Genomic DNA, 18104 nt, shown 5'->3' with positions numbered 1-18104 from the left:
ATGGGAGGCTGAGGTGGGAGGATTGCTTGAGCTCAGGAGTTCGAGACCAGCCTGGGCAACATGGTGAAACCCTGTCTCAACAGAAAAATAAAAAATAAAAAAAAATTGTAAAAGATTATTTATTTTCAACTTTTTTTTAAAATTTAGGGGGTACATGAGTAGGTTTGTTATTGTGTATACTGTGTGATGCTGAGATACAGGGTACGGAGTCTTGAATTGTAGAACGTGATGAGTCACTTTCAAAGTTGACAGTTCTATAATTCCGTGATTTACATATCAGGGCAAAATTTGAGCATAAGCTGATGATTTCTGACTTGAACCTAAACGTCTGCGGAATCGGAGGGTTCATCAAAATGAGAAACTACAACTCCCGGCAGGCCTCGGGGCTGGGTAGTCTTCCCCGCCCCTTCCTTTTTTTTCCGCCAGAGCTGGGAACGACCAATGACGGTTAGTCATTTGAATAGACCAATAACATATTAAACGGTTCAGGTTGAGGAGGGGCGGTCGAGTCATCCAATCGCACGGAAGAGGTGAAAACATATTAGCCAATCCAAATATGTGGGGGCGGGACCTAAGGTGGGGCGGTGAAAGAAGTTTGCTGACGAAGATGGCGACTGAGGCACAGAGTGAAGGGGAGGTACCAGCCCGCGAATCCGGCCGGAGGTGAGCTGAGTTTGGTCCAGTTTCCTGGGAAACGCGGCCTTGGGCTGTTAGTCCTGCCGCCTTTGCCTTGGGTCACGGTGACGCACGGTTCGGGCTTTGTTTCTTTCTCCCATGGCGTTTCTCGCCGTCGCGCCTGCAGGGGCTGAGGCGCGGGGGTCGGGCCTCGGCGCTGGGCTCCAGCCAAGCCCCCCACTCCGTCCTGCCGCTGCCCGAGGGGGCTCCGCCCGCTGCGCTGGCTGCGGACGTCCAGCTGGGGTGGCAGCACTGATCGCCTTGGCGCCGAGACTCCTGTTGATGGCGAGGAAACAGAAGACCAGGGCTGTTTAGCGAATTCCTCACTGTAACACACAGCTTTTCACATCTTCCCCAAGGCACTTAGTGCATTCAGGTCCGAGCAAGGATTTGAGTGTCAATTGGAAATGGTGTTGAGTCCTTGGGCCAGTTTTTAAACCTGGTCTCGACTTCAGTTTCTTCATCTGCAAAGGGACATGAGGATGCCTATTTCCAAGAGTCAAGATTGAATAAGACAAGCCATTTAAAGCTAGCATTGAGCTTACTATAATGACAACTCTACGCGATAGATTTTCTTCTTCCTAGTTGAACAACTAAGGAGCAGATGTGGGACGGATCTGTAGTCCAGGGCATCAGACTTTATTTCCACAGGGTGTTCTTTCCTAAACAGCCACACCGAGATTTAGCGTTTCCAGGAGAGAATTTCGATGTGGTGTTACCTTAGCCTTGAGACCTAAGTTGTCTTAATTGGTTGCAATTTTGTTTTTGGTATAATTCAATAGATTGAGTTTATTTACGTTGCTCCAGCGTAACTCAGTAAAATACTTCGGTTTGGTGTCTTTTGGTTCCATTTGTACCGAATAGGAGATTCCAAGAATCTTGGGAAACTAATGACTTTGTGACCCGACTTCTTCCTGAGCCCAGATGAGCGTGGTTGAGTGTGTTATTTAAAATATGATACGGGGCCGGGTTTGGTGGCTCACGCGTGTAATCCCAGCACTTTGGGTGGCCGAGGCGAGCGGATCACCTGAGGTCAGGAGTTCGAGACCAGCCTGGCCAACATGATGAAACCCCGTCTCTACTAAAAATACAATAATTAGCTGGGCGTGGTGGTGGGTGCCCATAGTCCCAGCTAGTCTCGAGGCTGAGGTGGAGGTTGCAGTGAGCCAAGATCGTGCCATTGCATTCCACCCTGGATGACAGAGCAAGACTTCGTCTCAAAATAAATAAATAAATAAAAATAAAATAAAATATGATACGCAAGAGTTTTCCACTCTTGAAGCTGCCTATAAATGGTTGATCATTTTTGTTTTGCCTGGGAACTGTAGAGGTGATTGATACATTTGATTAGATCATCCTTCATCCAGTTCTTTTTTTTTTTTTTTTTTTTTTTTTTTGAGACGGAGTCTCGCTCTGTCGCCCAGGCTGGAGTGCAGTGGCCGGATCTCAGCTCACTGCAAGCTCCGCCTCCCGGGTTCACGCCATTCTCCTGCCTCAGCCTCCCGAGTAGCTGGGACTTACAGGCGCCCGCCACCTCGCCTGGCTAGTTTTTCGTATTTTTCAGTAGAGACAGGGTTTCACCGTGTTAGCCAGGATGGTCTCGATCTCCTGACCTCGTGATCCGCCCGTCTCGGCCTCCCCACATCCAGTTCTTTAAAAAATTCTAAATTTTGGTGAAAATGTGAGGACAAATAAAATACTATTCCATAGCAAGAGTAGTTTGAATTTCTTTTCTTTCCTTCCTTCCTTCCTTCCTTCCTTCCTTCCTTCCTTCCTTCCTTCCTTCCTTCCTTCCTTCCTTTCTTTCTTTTTCTTTCTCTCTCTCTCTCTTTCTCTTTCTTTTCTTTTCTTTTCTTTTCTTTTCTTTTCTTTCTTCTCTTTCTCTCTCTTTCTTTCTTTTTAAAAACACAGGGGCTCCTTCTGTCGCCCAGGCTGGAGTGCAGTGGTGCGATCACAGGTCCCTGCAGCCTTAACCTCCTGAGCTCAATTGATCCTCCCTCCTCAGTCTCTTGAGTAGTTGGGACTACAGGCACATGCCACTATGCCCAGCTAGTGTTTTTGTTGTTGTTGTTTGTAGAAACCAGGATCTTGCCATGTTGCCCTGGGTGGTCTTGAGTTCCTGGCATAAGTGATCCTCCTGCCTTAGGCTCCCAAAGTGCTGGGATTATAGGTGTGAGCCACTGTGCCTGGCCTGAATTTCTTTGTAGTCTATTGCCAGTTGAATTTAAATTTTGAGTGAGAATATTAGTTAATTACATGATCAGTAGGTATTCACACAGTCTTACCTGAACCTGAAACCATTTCATCAATTCCATATTGTAAAAGAGAAGTGGGCTGGGCGTGATGGCTCACGCCTGTAATCCTAGCACTTTGAGAGGCCCAGGCTGGTGGATCAGCTGAGCTCAGGAGTTCGAGATCAGCCTGGGGAACACAGTGAAACCCCGTCTCTACTAAAAACACACAAAATTAGCCGAGTGTGGTGGCGTGTGCCTGTAATCCCACCTACTTGGGAGGCTGAGACAGGAGAATCGCTTGAACTCGGGAGGTGGAGGTTGCAGTGAGCCGAGATAGTGTGCCATTGCCCTCCAGCCTGGGTGACAGAGCGAGACTATGTTTCAAAAAAGAAAAAAAAAAGAACCCGGGTGCGGTGGCTCACACCTGTGATCACAGCACTTTGGGAGGCTGAGGCGGGTGGATCATGAGGTCAGGAGATCGAGACCATCCTGGTTAGCACAGTGAAACCCTGTCTGTCCAAAAAAAAATTAGCGGGGCATGGTGGCACGCACCTGTAGTCCCAGCTACTCGGGAGGCTGAGGCAGGAGAATCGCTTGAACCTGGGAGGTGGAGGTTGCAGTGAGCTGAGATCACACCACTGTACTCCGGCCTGGGCAACAGAGTGACACTCCATCTCAAAAAAAAAAAAGAAAAAATACAGAAGAGAAGTTTAGGGTTTCTGTAAGGCATTTTGAGGGCAGGACACACATATGTATTTATTACATATTCCCAGTGCTTAGCTTTGTGTAGGTGGTCAATAATTAGTGAATAATAGTCTGTCATTTCTAAGAAAAATATTTTCTCATGGTGATAAATACAAATTCTTTCTTGCTCTGCAGGGATTAATCTTTATTATTTATTTATTTATTTATTTATTTATTTTTTTGAGGCAGAGTCTTGCTCTGTCGCCAGTCTGGAGTGCAGTGGCACGATTTCAGCTCACAGCAATCTCTGCCTCCCAGGTTCAAGTGATTCTCCTGCCTCAGCCTCCCAAGTAGCTGGGACTACAGGTGCGTGCCACCACACTCAGCTAATTTTTGTATTTTTAGTAGAGACGGTGTTTCACCATGTTGGCCAGGATGGTTTCGATCTCTTGACCTTGTGATCTGCCCGCCTCAGCCTCCCAAAGTGCTGGGATTACAGGCCTGAGCCACCGCGCCCGGCTGCAGGTATTAATCTTTCTAATGTTCTGTTGATAGTGTGGTCCTTGTATTCCATAACGAAGAAAAAAATGGTCTGATTTGCACAGATGAATACATATTTAAATATTGAATGCAGAATATGTGATCATTTAGAACTGCCCAGCTTTTTGTTTTTTCATCAGTATTTTAACACTGCTTCTAATAATTACAAATGAAATAAAGGAAATGAAATAAAGCTACTTCTCCTCATAATTGGCAGCAGGGAAATACACACAGCTTAGTATTTTTTAATTAAAAAGAGACATTAAAAGAAAGTGCTAACTATTATTACATGAAGAGCCAGCTTAGGAACAGACTGTAGAATGCCTGGAAATGTTTCTGGAGGACAGGGGAGATGCCTGAAGATGTGGAAAGGGTTCTATATCCTGTTAATTTACGTATACCTTAGGTATGGAATACTGGTTAGTAAACATGACTTCCTGAGCCTTGTTTTTTTGAGACGGAGTCTCACTCTGTGGCACAGGCTGGAGTGCAGTGGTGCAATGTTGGCTTACTGTAACCTCCGCCTTCTGGGTTCAGGCAATTCTCCTGCCTCAGCCTCCTGAGTAGCTGGGAACTACAGGCATGTGCCACCATATCCAGCTAATTTTTGTATTTTTAGTAGAGACGGGTTTCACCATGTCGGCCAGGCTGGTCTCAAACTCCTGACCTCAGTTGATCCACCCACCTCAGCCTCCCAAAGTGTTGGGATTACAGGTGTGAGCCACTGCACCTGGCCTGAGCCTTTTTTGTTAAATTGCTTTTTCCGTAATAAGACAGTAATGTGTTCCTTTGAGAAAAATGATTAAACCTTTATTGATCCCAGGAAGACTTGTCCTTATATGCACAAGGTAAGTGAGAAAACCTGGTTTAAATATCTGAATCTAGTTTTGTATTTGTGCTGTTAAATTCTTTTTTCTTTTTTCTTTTTTTCTTTTGAGATAGAGTCTTGCTCTGTCGCCCAGGCTGGAGTGCAGTGGCGCGATCTCGGTTCACTGCAAACTTCGTCTCCCAGTTTCACACCATTCTCCTGCCTCAGCCTCCTGAGTAGCTGGGACTACAGGCGCCCGCCACCATGCCTGGCTAATTTTTTTTTTTTTGTATTTTTAGTAGGGACGGGGTTTCACCGTGTTAGCCAGGATGATCTCAATCTCCTGACCTTGTGATTCACCTGCCTCGGCCTCCCAAAGTGCTGGGATTACAGGCGTGAGCCACCGTGCCTGGCCTGTGCTGTTAAATTCTATCTGAAGGGTAATGAGGAGTAGATTTCTTCAGGGGATTTTCTTGAATATGGTTTTATTTTACATTTTATCAATGATCAGGTTGAGAGTTTGATCATATTTGTAAACAAGGCCTGTCTTGGAAGGAGGGGAAGGAAGAAAATAGAATTTTAAAATTAATCTGCATAAACTGGTAGGTGGCATGAAACCATAGCCTAAAGCAAAGCAGATACTATTGCACAAGTTTTCTTTGGTCAGAACAAGTGATATTGGAAATCTGTACACTTTTTGTTGTAAACATTAATAAATTTGGCTTAGGCCAGGTGTGGTGGCTCATGCCTGTAATTGCAGCACTTTGGGAGGCTGAGGCGGGCAGATCACTTGAGGTCAGGAGTTCGAGACCAGCCTGGCCAACATGGTGAAACACTGTCTCTACTAAAAATATAAAAATTAGCCGGGTGTGTGGCGGGTGCCTGTAATCCCAGCTACTAGGGAGGCTGAGGCAGGAGAATTGCTTGAACCCGGGAGGTGGAGGTTGCAGTGAGGTGAGATCGTGCCACTGTACTCCAGCCTGGGTAACAGAGAGAGAGAGACTCTGTCTGTAAAAAAAAAAAAAAAAAGAAAAAAAAAGAAGAAAATTAATCTGGATATAGTGGCACATACCCACAGTCCCAGCTACTTGAGGGGCTGAAGCAGGAGGATCACTTGATCTCAAGAGTTTGAGGCTGCAGGAAGCTAGAATGCCGCCGCTACACTCTGGTCTGGGTGACTGAGACCCTGTTGTTAAAAAAAAATAAGTAAAAATAAAAATAAATTTGTTTAAAAAAATTGTATTACAAAACAACCACGTATCATCTTACCTATTAAGTGTATAGTTAATTAATGTTAACTACATTCGCATTGTTCTGTGTCCAGCCATTTTTTATATGGAACATCTAAAACCTACAAATCCATTGAAGCTTTAAGAGTATATACTTTCAGCCTTGCACAGTGGCTCATGCCTGTAATCCCAGGACTTTGGGAGGCCGAGGCGGGCAGATCACCTGAGGTCAGGAGTTTAAGACCAGCCTGTTCAGCATGGTGAAACCCTGTCACTACCAAAAATAGAAAAAAGGCCGGGCGCGGTGGCTCACGCCTGTAATCCCAGCACTTTGGGAGGCCGAGATGGGCGGATCACGAGGTCAGGAGATCGAGACCATCCTGACTAACACGGTGAAACCCCGTCTCTACTAAAAATACAAAAATTAGCCGGGCGCGGTGGCGGGCGTCTGTAGTCCCAGCCACACGGGAGGCTGAGGCAGGAGAATGGCGTGAACCCGGGAGGCGGAGCTTGCAGTGAGTGGAGATTGCGCCACGGCACTCCAGCCTGGGCGACAGAGCGAGACTCCGTCTCAAAAAAAAAAATAAAAAATAAAAAAATAAAAATAGAAAAAAATTACCTGGGCGCAGTGGCGTGCACCTGTAATCCCAGCTACTTGGGAGGCTGAGGCAGGAGAATTGCTTGAACCTGGGAGGTGGAGGTTGTGGTGAACTGAGATCACACCATTGCACTCCAGCCTGGGCAACAGAGCGAGACTCAGTCTCACAGGAGAAAAAAAAAAAAGTATAAAAAAATGTATACTTTTTTTTTTCTTTCTTTTTTGTTAAGAGTGTATAGTTTGACTGAGAGTGGTGGCTCACACCTGTAATCCTTTTTTTTTTTTTTTTTTTTTTTTTTGAGACGGAGTCTGGCTCTGTCGCCCAGGCTGGAGTGCAGTGGCCGGATCTCAGCTCACTGCAAGCTCCGCCTCCCGGGTTTACGCCATTCTCCTGCCTCAGCCTCCGGAGTAGCTGGGACTACAGGCGCCCGCCACCTCGCCTGGCTAGTTTTTTGTATTTTTAGTAGAGACGGGGTTTCACCGTGTTCGCCAGGATGGTCTCGATCTCCTGACCTCGTGATCCGCCCGTCTCGGCCTCCCAAAGTGCTGGGATTACAGGCTTGAGCCACCGCGCCCGGCCTCACACCTGTAATCCTATCACTTTGGGAAGCTGAGGTGGTAGGATCACTTGAGCCCCGGAGTTTGAGACCAGCCTGGGCAACCTAGCAAGACATTGTCTCTACTAAAAATAAAAAAAATTAGCCAGGCATGGTGGCACACGCCTGTGGTCTCAGCTACTAGGGAGGCGGAGGCAGGAGGATTGCTTGAGCCTGGGAGGTCGAGGATGCAGTGTGCCGCGATTATGCCACCACTCTAGCGTGGGCAACTGCGTAAGACTCTACCTCAAAAAAACCCCAGTATATACTTTTTCCCCTCTTTCCCCGCTATGAAATAAACTTATATAATATTTACTACAGAAGGCTAGAAAAATATGTAGAAAGAAACCAGAGGCTGGGCTCAGTGTCTCACGCCTGTAATCCCAGCACTTTGGGAGGCCAAGGTGCGGGGGATCACTTGAGGTCAGTAGTTCGAGACCAGCCTGGCCAACACGGTGAAACCCTGTCTCTACTAAAAAGACAAAAATTTAGCTGGGCGTGGTGTCGCATGTCTGTAATCCCAGCTACTCAAGAGGCTGAGGCAGGAGAATCGCTTGAACCTGGGAGGCGGACTTGGCAGTGAGCCGAGATTGCACCGCTGTACTCTAGCTTGGGCAACAGAGTGAGACTGTCTCAAAAACAAAAAACAAAAAATACAAATAAAAATAAGAGAAAAAAGCCAGGTGTGGTGGTGTGCACCTGTAGTCCCAGGTACTGGGGAGGCTGAGGTGGGAGGATTGCTTGAACCCAGGAGCTTGAGGCTGCAGTGAGCTATGATGACATCACTGTGCTCCAGCCTGGGTGCCAGAGTGAGACCCTGTCTCTAAAAAAAAAAAAAAGGAAAAAGAAAAATATGTAGAAAAAAAGTAAAGAAGCCACTCCAATTTACCAGATAGATACAACCATTATTAACATTGAGATAGTTTTTTTTTTTTTTTGATAGAGATGAAGTTTCACTATGTTGCCCAGGCTGGTCTTAATTAAACTCTTGGGCTCATGCCATCCTCCCACCTTGGCACCCCAATGTGCTGGGATTACAGGTGTGAGCCACCACGTCTGGTTCCTTCTGAGTCTTAAACTTTGTCTGTTATCTAAAATGTGATCTTGGTTTCACAATTTCCTCCCAATAAGTGCATCATTTCCGGTTGGAAACAGTATAGCAAAAGAGTGATTGAAATACAAGTATTTTCTTTCTTTCTTTTTTTTCTTTTTTGAGACTGAGTCTTGCTCTGTTGCCCAGGCGGAAGTACGGAAGTACGGTGGCATGATCTCAGCTCACTGCAACCTCTGCCTCCCAGGTTCAAGCAATTCTCCCAAGTAGGTGGGACTACAGGCACTTGCCACCATGCCGGCTAATTTTTGTATTTTTAGTAGAGATGGGGTTTCACTATGTTGGCCAGGTTGGTCTCGAACTCCTGACCTCAGGCAATCCGCCCACCTCAGCCTCCCAAAGTGTTGAGATTACAGACGTGAGCCGCCGCGCCCGGCTGGAATACAATTATTTTCTTTTTTAGTCCTCACTGCAGCCCCATGAGGAATGATTATACTTAGTTTAGAGATGAGGAAACCGAGACTGAGAATGGTTATGAAGTGGCAGACTCAGAATCAAAGCCCAGATTGTCTGCCCCAAAGCCTGCGAGGTATCCAGTGAACCACACTGCCTCCCGAAGATGCCCTCTGGTCACCTTCAGTGAACACTTTCACCTACACTTTTACTAACCATCTTTTAGGATGGGTTGTTTCCACAGATGCTGGAGTCTATTTATTTTGTGCTGATGTTTTGCTACTATTACCTGATATAAACTAAGTTCAACTAGGCCATAGAAACTACATAGTAATAGCTGGGCGCGGTGGCTCACGCCTGTAATCCCAGCACTTTGGGATGCTGAGGTGGGCGGATTGCCTGAGGTCAGGAGTTCGAGACCAGACTGGCCAATATGGTGAAACCCTGTCTCTACTAAAAATACAAAAATTAGCCAGGCATGGTGGCAGGCACCTGTAATCTCAGCTACTCGGGAGGCTGAGGCAGGAGAATCACTTGAACCCGGGAGGCAGAGATTACAGTGAGCCAAGATCGCACCATTGCACTCCAGCCTGGGTGACAAGAGCGAGACTCTGTCTCAAAAAAAAAAAAAAAAAAAAAAAGAGAAAAGAAACTACATAGTAATTTAAACAGAAAATGTTTAATAGGTTATTAACTATAACTGAGGATTCGAGTAACAAGGGATTGGCTAGTAAGAAGTAAAGAGATCTCTAAAAAATATAGAAATAGATACAGGAATCGGCTGAGATAGAATGTACAAGGAAGAGGTTCCCTAGGGCAGAGTTCCAGACCTTGCTGGAGATGGCATGGCCATCGTTGACTGAATGGCAGAGACATTGCTCTGAAGGGGAAGATACAGAAGGGAGGGCTCAGATTCATACTGGGACAAACAGACTTACACATTCATATTTGTTAGGATTCTTTCAGTTATATGCGATAGAAACTAAAACTAGCTTAAGCAAAAAGAGACTCTAAAATTGGCTCAAGAAACTGAAAAGCCCAGGGGATAAATCAAGTATGGTTTAATCTGTATGGAAAATCTCAAATCTCAATGTCACTAGATATCTACCTCTTTACTGTCTTAGATCTGGTTTCTTCTGTTGTTGCTTCCTAAGAAGGCAGATTCTATATAAAAAGTGGCAGTAATGGACCACCAACGGTGTCAGTCTTACATCCCACCAACTTAGCAATTTCAGGATTTCACTAGAGTCTTGGAGTTGAGACTTTTTGTCCTGGTTTGACTTGCGGGCCTTTGCCTGGATTCATGAAGGGAATAAAATGTTTCAGTTGGTTAAGCTTGGGTGACATGCTCACAGCCAGTGACCACCAGATCGCATAGATTTGAAAGATGGGGAGAAGTTTTTTTTTTTTTTGAGACGGAGTCTCACTCTGTCACCCAGGCTGGAGTGCAGTGGCGCGATCTTGGCTCACTGCAACTCTACCTCCCAGGTTCACGTCATTCTCCTGCCTCAGCCTCCCGAGTTGCTGGGACTAGAGGCGGGTGCCACGATGGCCGGCTAATTTTTTGTATTTTTAGTAGAGACGGGGTTTCACCGTGTTAGCCAGGATGGTCTCCGTCTCCTGACCTTGTAATCCGCCCCCCTTGGCCTCCCAAAGTGCTGGGATTATAGGTGTGAACCACTGCGCCTGGCTGAGAAGTTTGTTGCTTAAAAGAAAATGGGGGTGCTGTTGCCAGAGGAAGGGGAAAATAGATATTGGGAAGGCAAAAGCAGCAGATGTCCACTGTGCTGTCTCTGTAACTCCCCGTGTACCTCTCTTTTAATTTATGTTTTGAAAAGGGTCGGCCACTAATGTGTGGTGAAAGCGCTTTATGTTTCTTAATAAAACCCCGAGAAACCAAAAAGCACCTTAAGTATTAGCTATCATTTTTCCCCCACTGTCTAAATCCTACTCGTCTTTAAGATCTAGTTCACATCTCTTGTATGTGGGTGAAAGAGTCTCTCCTGAATTCTTAGAGCCTTTATTGTCTGTATCATGCGTTTGGCTATTAATGATCTTGTATCGCCGGGCGCGGTGGCTCAAGCCTGTAATCCCAGCACTTTGGGAGGCCGAGACGGGCGGATCACGAGGTCAGGAGATCAAGACCATCCTGGCTAACCCGGTGAAACCCCGTCTCTACTAAAAAAAAATACAAAAATCTAGCCGGGCGAGGTGGCGGGCGCCTGTAGTCCCAGCTACTCGGGAGGCTGAGGCAGGAGAATGGCGTAAACCCGGGAGGCGGAGCTTGCAGTGAGCTGAGATCCGGCCACTGCACTCCAGCCTGGGCGACAGAGCGAGACTCCGCCTCAAAAAAAAAAAAAAAAAAAAAAAAGATCTTGTATCTTCTTTTGTGTTGTGGTCTTCAGGTACTATTTGAAATCATGTAGCACTTAGTGAATTTTCAATTCCTGGAGGCCAGAGACTTACCTTAATTTTTGTCCCTATACCTTACAATACTTTAAAGTTACAAAGGAATCAGTAGATCATGATTGGATTGATTTTAAATGACACATGAGTGACTAATTTCTTGTTTGGGTACCATATGTCTCAGAAAAGCAATTCACCTTCCTATGCTGGTTGGTGAAAAGATTTATGGTTAAGTTTGTGGAATATTGAATACTTCTGGCTGACTAAAAGTATAGAAAGTCTTTTCTTTGTTGAGACAGGGTGTCGCTCTATTATTACTCAGGCTGGAGTGGCAGAGGCAAGAACATACCTCGCTGCAGCCTTGACCTCCTGGACTCAGGTGATCCTCCCACCTCAGCCTCCTGAGTAGTTGGGACCATAGACTCAAGCAATCATGCCTGGCTAATTTAAAAACATTTTCCTTCTTTCTTTCTTTTTTTTTTTTTTGTAGAGATAGAGTCTCGTCATGTCACCTAGACTGGTCTTGAACTCCTAGGCTCAAGTGATCCTGCCACCTTGTCCTCAAGGGTATTGGAATTATAGGCATGAGCCACTGTGCCTGGCCAGAAACTTTTTTTATTTTTATTTTTTTGAGACGGAGTCTCGCTCTGTCACCCAGGCTGGAGTGCAGTGGCGTGATCTCGGCTCACTGCAAACTCCGCCTCCCCGGGTTCATGCCATTCTCCTGCCTCAGCCTCCTGAGTAGCTGGCACTACAGGCGCCCGCCACCAGGCCCAGCTAATTTTTTGTAATTTTTTTTTTTTTTTTTGGTAGAGACTGGGTTTCACCGTGTTAGCCAGGATGGTCTTGATCTCCTGACCTCATGATCCACCCGCCTCGGCCTTCCAAAGTGCTGGGATTACAGGCGTGAGCCACTGCACCCGGCCGCCAGAAACTCTTAAGAATTTTCGATTTGTGAACTTCTGTAGATATGAACAAGTCATATGCCAGAACAAAAACCATTAGCCGTCTCTTGGATAGTATGTGTCACTCTGGACTTTGGAACAAATGAATATAGAATTAGTCTTTTAGGACCTAATCTGATCATACATAGAAGTACTTCTAGTTTTAAGTGCCTGAGACTCATGGCACTTAAAAGTCTGCCCACCTCGGGCTCCCAAAGTGCTGGGATTATAGATGTGAACTGCTGTGCCAGATGTTACTTTCTTTTTTTCTTTTTTTTTTTTTTTTTTGAGAGAGTCTCGCTCTGTTGCCCAGGCTGGAATGCAATGGCGCGATCTCATCTCACTGCAAGCTCTGCCTCCCGGGTTCACGCCATCCTCCTGCCTCAGCCTCCCAAGTAGCTGGGACTACAGGCGCCTGCCACCAAGCTCTGCTAATTTTTTTTTGTATTTTTAGTAGAGACAGGTTTTCACCATGTAATCCAGGATGGTCTTGAACTCCTGACCTCGTGATCCACCCGCCTCGGCCTCCCAAAGTGCTGAGATTACAGGCGTGAGCCCCCATGCCCTGCCAGATGTTACTTTCTTAATACAAATAACTTTCTTCCCATTGTACACTAGTGTGAGGGAGGAAAATTAAGGAAGGTGTCAGCAACAGAATTAATGCTTATTCATATGACACCCAAAAAGATAAAAATTACCAAGCAAATAAATAAGTCAATACATTGGCATTATTGATACTCATCATTCTTGACTGAGAATATTACATTGTCATTCCATTGGGCAGAATCTTACATTAGGATTCCAAAAATGTTTAGGTTAAGAAAGTAGGCAATCAAGAGTTTTTTCATCTCAGAATAGTTTGCCAATTTAATTTTGGTTAAGTTGTGTTATTAGTTTGAAATCTGGGCTAGGCGTGTGTCTACAAATAGTAAAAAAAATTAGTCAGGTGTTGGTGGTGCATGTCTGTAGTGCCAGCTACTTGGGAGGCCGATGTGGGGGAATAGCTTGAGCTCAGGCAGTTGAGGCTACAGTGAGTCACGATTGTGCCATTGTGCTCTAGCCTGGGCAACAAGGGGAGACCCAGTCTCAAAAAAAAGAAAACAAAAATAAAACACACACACACACACACACACACACGCAAGAAAGAAAGAAAGAAATTTGTTCAGGTTGAGATCAAATATGGGGCCAAATATATTTTCAGACTTTTGGAGTCTAAATTAGAGATAATTTTGTAGTTTATACTACAAAACATTGCACAGCTATTCTTAAGGGCAGACCTTAGGGTATAAATATTTCAAAAATTTTATCTAGGAAATTGGATATCGTTCCCTGAATTGTGGTACTACTTATTTTTTTTTTTTTTTTTTTTTTGAGACGGAGTCTCGCTCTGTAGCCCAGGCTGGAGTGCAGTGGCCGGATCTCAGCTCACTGCAAGCTCCGCCTCCCGGGTTTACGCCATTCTCCAGCCTCAGCCTCCCAAGTAGCTGGGACTACAGGCGCCCGCCACCTTGCCCGGCTAGGTTTTTTTTTGTATTTTTTAGTAGAGACGGGGTTTCACCGTATTATCCAGGATGGTCTCGATCTCTTGACCTCGTGATCCGCCCGTCTCGGCCTCCCAAAGTGCTGGGATTACAGGCTTGAGCCACCGAGCCCGGCCGGTACTACTTATTAATGTTGAACTGTCTCTGATATTAAAAAGCACCACCAACTTGGGCATATAGGGCCTGTTTAGTTTTCTCTTCTCTCTTTATGTACAACTTTCATGATACTGCCTTAAATTTGATATGTAGAAAGAGGGAAGAATACAGTCTTTTCTTTGATAGTTGTATTTCTTATCTAACAGCTTTCCAACAAAGTGACACAGTTTAAAGCCATGTTTCAGAGCCTTTTAGAGTTGAAAAAGCAGTAAGAGAGAGTGAATACTTCTCTCAGGGTGGTAAATCAGATTTAGACAACTTTAAATATAGCTCATATTTTGATAAATCTTGCCAAGGTTGTGGTTCTTGGAAAACAAATCAAGTTAGGCAATTCACCAGGGAGGAAACATTTAGTTTTGTGGGTATGCAGTTTTGGTATAGTCAGCCAAAAGATACATCTGCAGGATGCAGTTTTTTTTTTTTTTTTTTTTTTTTTTAACTGCCTTGAATTTTGCAGATTCATGGCTTCAACATGCCTTAGAAGCACTTGCATTTCATTTTTCTGTAATTGATTTTTCAGCTGTGGATTGTTTCCAGTCCTTTCACTGAGCATATCACCTTACATGTAGGGTTCCATCTAGTGGTAAAAGTGGTAATTGTAGACTGTAAGTAGGTTATACAAATTATTATTTTTTTAGTATTACTAGATTGATAAATTTATGCCACTTTGACATGATAGGGCACAGTCCACCTGATTGATACTCATTTGGCACACTCTTCTCAATTCTGTTCACTAAATTATATCTTGAGTTAGGATGAAAATAATGCAGCTTTCAGGCTTTAAAGTGACTAAATTTGAACTGTTAAGAGTCCTGACATTGTCTGCACAAGACAGCATTTTCTGTCACTTACAGAAAGTTACGTTTGGCTTGTCAAGAAAAAAAGAAACATAATCCCAAAGCAGCAACCATTTAAAATAAAAGAAGACTGCCACAAGGATTCATGCAGAATATTTAAAATTTTCCTGTTGAACAAAATGATTTAACTGATTTTTTCTTCAGGGATGATGCTCTCAAATAGCTTATATGCATCTTTTGGAAATCAAAAGATCCTGGAATAGCGTCTTCCATGTGGGACATCTTGAAAGATATTATTTTGGTTTCAGTGAGTTATGTGAATGAATCTCCAGTCCTTATCAGTGTGATGGGTCTGTTTACAGAGTATAAGTTTGTTTCTTAGATTTGTAGAATTTATAAAGAAAGAAAACTATAGCCTGTATACGAAAGACAAGGACAGTTCTTCCAGCAAAACTGGCTGCATCAAAAGTAGACTTCTGCACAGATTGTGAGGTTGGAGTGAAAGTGGTATTTGTTGTACCTGATGTAGTAACTGTGGTGGGAGTTGTAGAAGAGAAAGGCAGAGTTGTGGTTTTAACTTGGGATACTGGGAGTTATAATTTCCTTTAGGCTTCTGTATTTCCCAAGATTTCCACAAAATCCATAAAAAGTCCTTGTGAACTCAACATACAAAGCCTCAGCAAATCTGCTCAGATTCACTGAGTGTGAAACACTGGATCTATGTGTCACTGTGGAATTGATTGGCACCAGAGTGGCAGTTGGCACAGAACAGAAGTCTGTGCTGTTGACCACACCACAGTCTCTAACTGTTGAATTATGTGAACAGTAGCTCTCATCTTCTTTACATTCTATCTAAAAGCAGGTATTATTAACAGTGCTTTAAAACAGGAAACAGCTGTTGCAGCCTTCATAGGTTTCTGCTGCTAGAGTGGTGACTGATGGGAAGGATGTCACTGGCGCTGGGGTTATCTTGGAGGGGCAACCCACAGCAGTGGGCAGGAGAGCCCTGACATGGTGTCCTCAGCATTGGTATCCAGAAGAAAGCTGCCATGCACAACATCCTGTCAGTCTCCTGCAGGCCACCTACCCCAAATTGTTCTTTTTGAGGGGTCTTACCTCTATCATTCTTTGGGATAGTTGCCCAGAGCCCTTGTTATTTCTGTATGCCTACATACCTAGCTACTAATTTTCCTGCTTCTGGCCATCTATGTAAAAACTTTTGTGATGAGGAAATTAATCTTTAGTATATACTTTGATTTTCTATAATATTTATATCAAATTGAAGTGAGATTGAAGCCAAAACTACTTGGTTTCTTTATTTATTTATTTTTTTCGAGGCGGAGTCTCGCTCTGTCGCCCAGGCTGGAGTGCAGTGTCGTGATCTCAGCTCACTGCGAGCTCCGCCTCCTGTGTTCACGCTATTCTCCTGCCTCAGCCTTTGGAGTAGCTGGGACCACAGGCACCTGCCACCACGCCCGGCTAATTTTTTGTATTTTTAGTAGAGACAGGGGGTTTCACTGTGTTAGCGAGTGGTCTTGATCTCCTGACCTCGTGATCCGCCCGCCTCGGCCTCCCAAAGTGCTGGGATATAGGCGTGAGCCACGGTGTCCAGCCCAGTACTTGGTTTCTTTAAAAAAATTTGTCATGAAATGTCGATTATACATACAAGTTTATAGAATAATATAATCAATACTCTTCCCATTACCCAGCTTCAGCAAATATTAAAATTTTGTCATATTTGCTTCAAATGCTCCCCTTTTCCCATAGCTCAATGATTTATCTACAAGAATGTTATTAGCACTTCAGGAACTCTTTTTTTTTTTTTTTTTTTTTTTTAAAGATGGGGTCTTGCTCTGCCACCCAGGCTAGAGTGCGGTGGCGCGATCTCAGCTCACTGCAACCTCCACCTCCAGGGTTCAAGCAGTTCTGCCTCAGCCTCCCACGTAGCTGGGATTACAGGCGCCCGCCACCATGCCCGGCTAATTTTTGTATTTTTTAGTAGAGACGGGGGTTTCACCATGTTGGCCAGGCTGGTCTCGTCCGCCTGACCTCGTGATCCACCTGCTTTGGCCTCCCAAAGTGCTGGGATTACAGGCGTGAGCCACCGTACCCGGCCTCAGGAACTCTTTCATACCTTCATGGCTTCTCTTAATCACTGTCCACAAAAGGTAACCATTATCCTGAATATGATGGTAAATACATTTCTGCTTCTCTTTATAGTTTACCATTTAAGCAAGTATCTCTAAATACTGGTTTTGTTTACTTTTAAAATTTGATATGTCGTCATATAGTATGTAGTTGTGTGTGTGTGTGTGTGTGTGGCTTCTTTTGCTTTTCATTTGTGAAATTTAGCTATGATTGTACATATAGCTAGAGTCTGTCCATTTTTATTACTATGTAATATTCCATTGCAAATAAAGCCATTAAATTAAAATTCTGCTGGACATTTTGCTTTTTAAGTTTTGGCTGTTTAGAAAATAATGTTGTGGGTTGGGTGTGGTGGCTCATGCCTGTAATCCCAGCATTTTGAGAGCCGAGGTGGGTGGATTGCTTGAGGCCAGGAGTTTGAGACCAGCCTGCTCAACATGGGAAACCCTGTCTCTACTAAAAATACAAAAATTAGCTGGGCATGATGGCACTCACCTGTAATCCCAGCTACTCAGGAGTCTGAGGCATGAGAAGCGCTTGAACCAAGGAGGCAGAAGTTGCAGTGAGCCAGGATAGTGCCACTGTACTCCAGCCTGGGCAACAGAATGAGTCTTTGTCTCAAAAAAAAAAAAAAAAAAAAAAGAAAAAAGAAGCAGAAATTAATGAAATAAACTGGGCGTCGTGGCTCATGCCTATAATCCCAGCACTTTGGGAGGCTAAGGTGGGTGGATCACCTGAGGTCAGGAGTTCGAGACCAGCCTGGCCAACATGGTGAAACCCTGTCTCTACTAAAAATACAAAAATTAGCTGGGTATGCTGGTGTATGCCTTTAATTCCAGCTACTGGGGAGGCTGAGGCAGGAAAATTGCTTGAACTTGGGAGGTGGAGGTTGCAGTGAGCCAAGATTGTGCCATTGCACTCTGGCCTAGAAGACAGAGCAAGACTCCATCTCAAAGGAGGAAAAAAAAAAAGAAACTAATGAAATAAACAACAAACATATACAATAGAGAGGTTCAACAAAGCTAGAAGTTGGAACCTTGACAAAGCTAATTACATTGAAAAACAAATTTTTTTTTTTTTTTGAGACGGAGTCTCGCTCTGTCACCCAGGTTGGAGTGCAGTGGCCAGATCGCAGCTCACTGCAAGCTCGGCCTCCCGGGTTTACGCCATTCTCCTGCCTCAGCCTCCCAAGTAGCTGGGACTGCAGGCGCCTGCCACCTCGCCCGGCTAGTTTTTTGTATTTT

General features: G+C 44.6%; 1 protein-coding gene across 4 annotated transcripts in view; it reads left to right on the top strand.

Moving 5' to 3' along the window:
- The first annotated feature begins 588 nt into the window (after nucleotides 1-588).
- Nucleotides 589-18104, top strand: part of ARHGAP19 (Rho GTPase activating protein 19) — a 77286-nt gene continuing 59770 nt past the window's right edge. For all 4 annotated transcript variants that reach the window (XM_038009389.2, XM_038009388.2, XM_007963729.3 and 1 more), the window contains exon 1: nucleotides 589-663. In XM_038009389.2, coding sequence (XP_037865317.2) covers nucleotides 608-663 — 56 coding nt within the window. In that variant the 5' untranslated portion in view covers nucleotides 589-607. The remainder of the gene's footprint in view (nucleotides 664-18104) is intronic.

The sequence above is a fragment of the Chlorocebus sabaeus genome, chromosome 9, assembly GCF_047675955.1.
Source record: "Chlorocebus sabaeus isolate Y175 chromosome 9, mChlSab1.0.hap1, whole genome shotgun sequence".
Taxonomy (NCBI): Eukaryota; Metazoa; Chordata; class Mammalia; order Primates; family Cercopithecidae; genus Chlorocebus; species Chlorocebus sabaeus.
The sequence above is the reverse complement of the archived record's forward strand: the minus strand, read 5'-3'. Positions and strand labels throughout refer to the sequence as shown.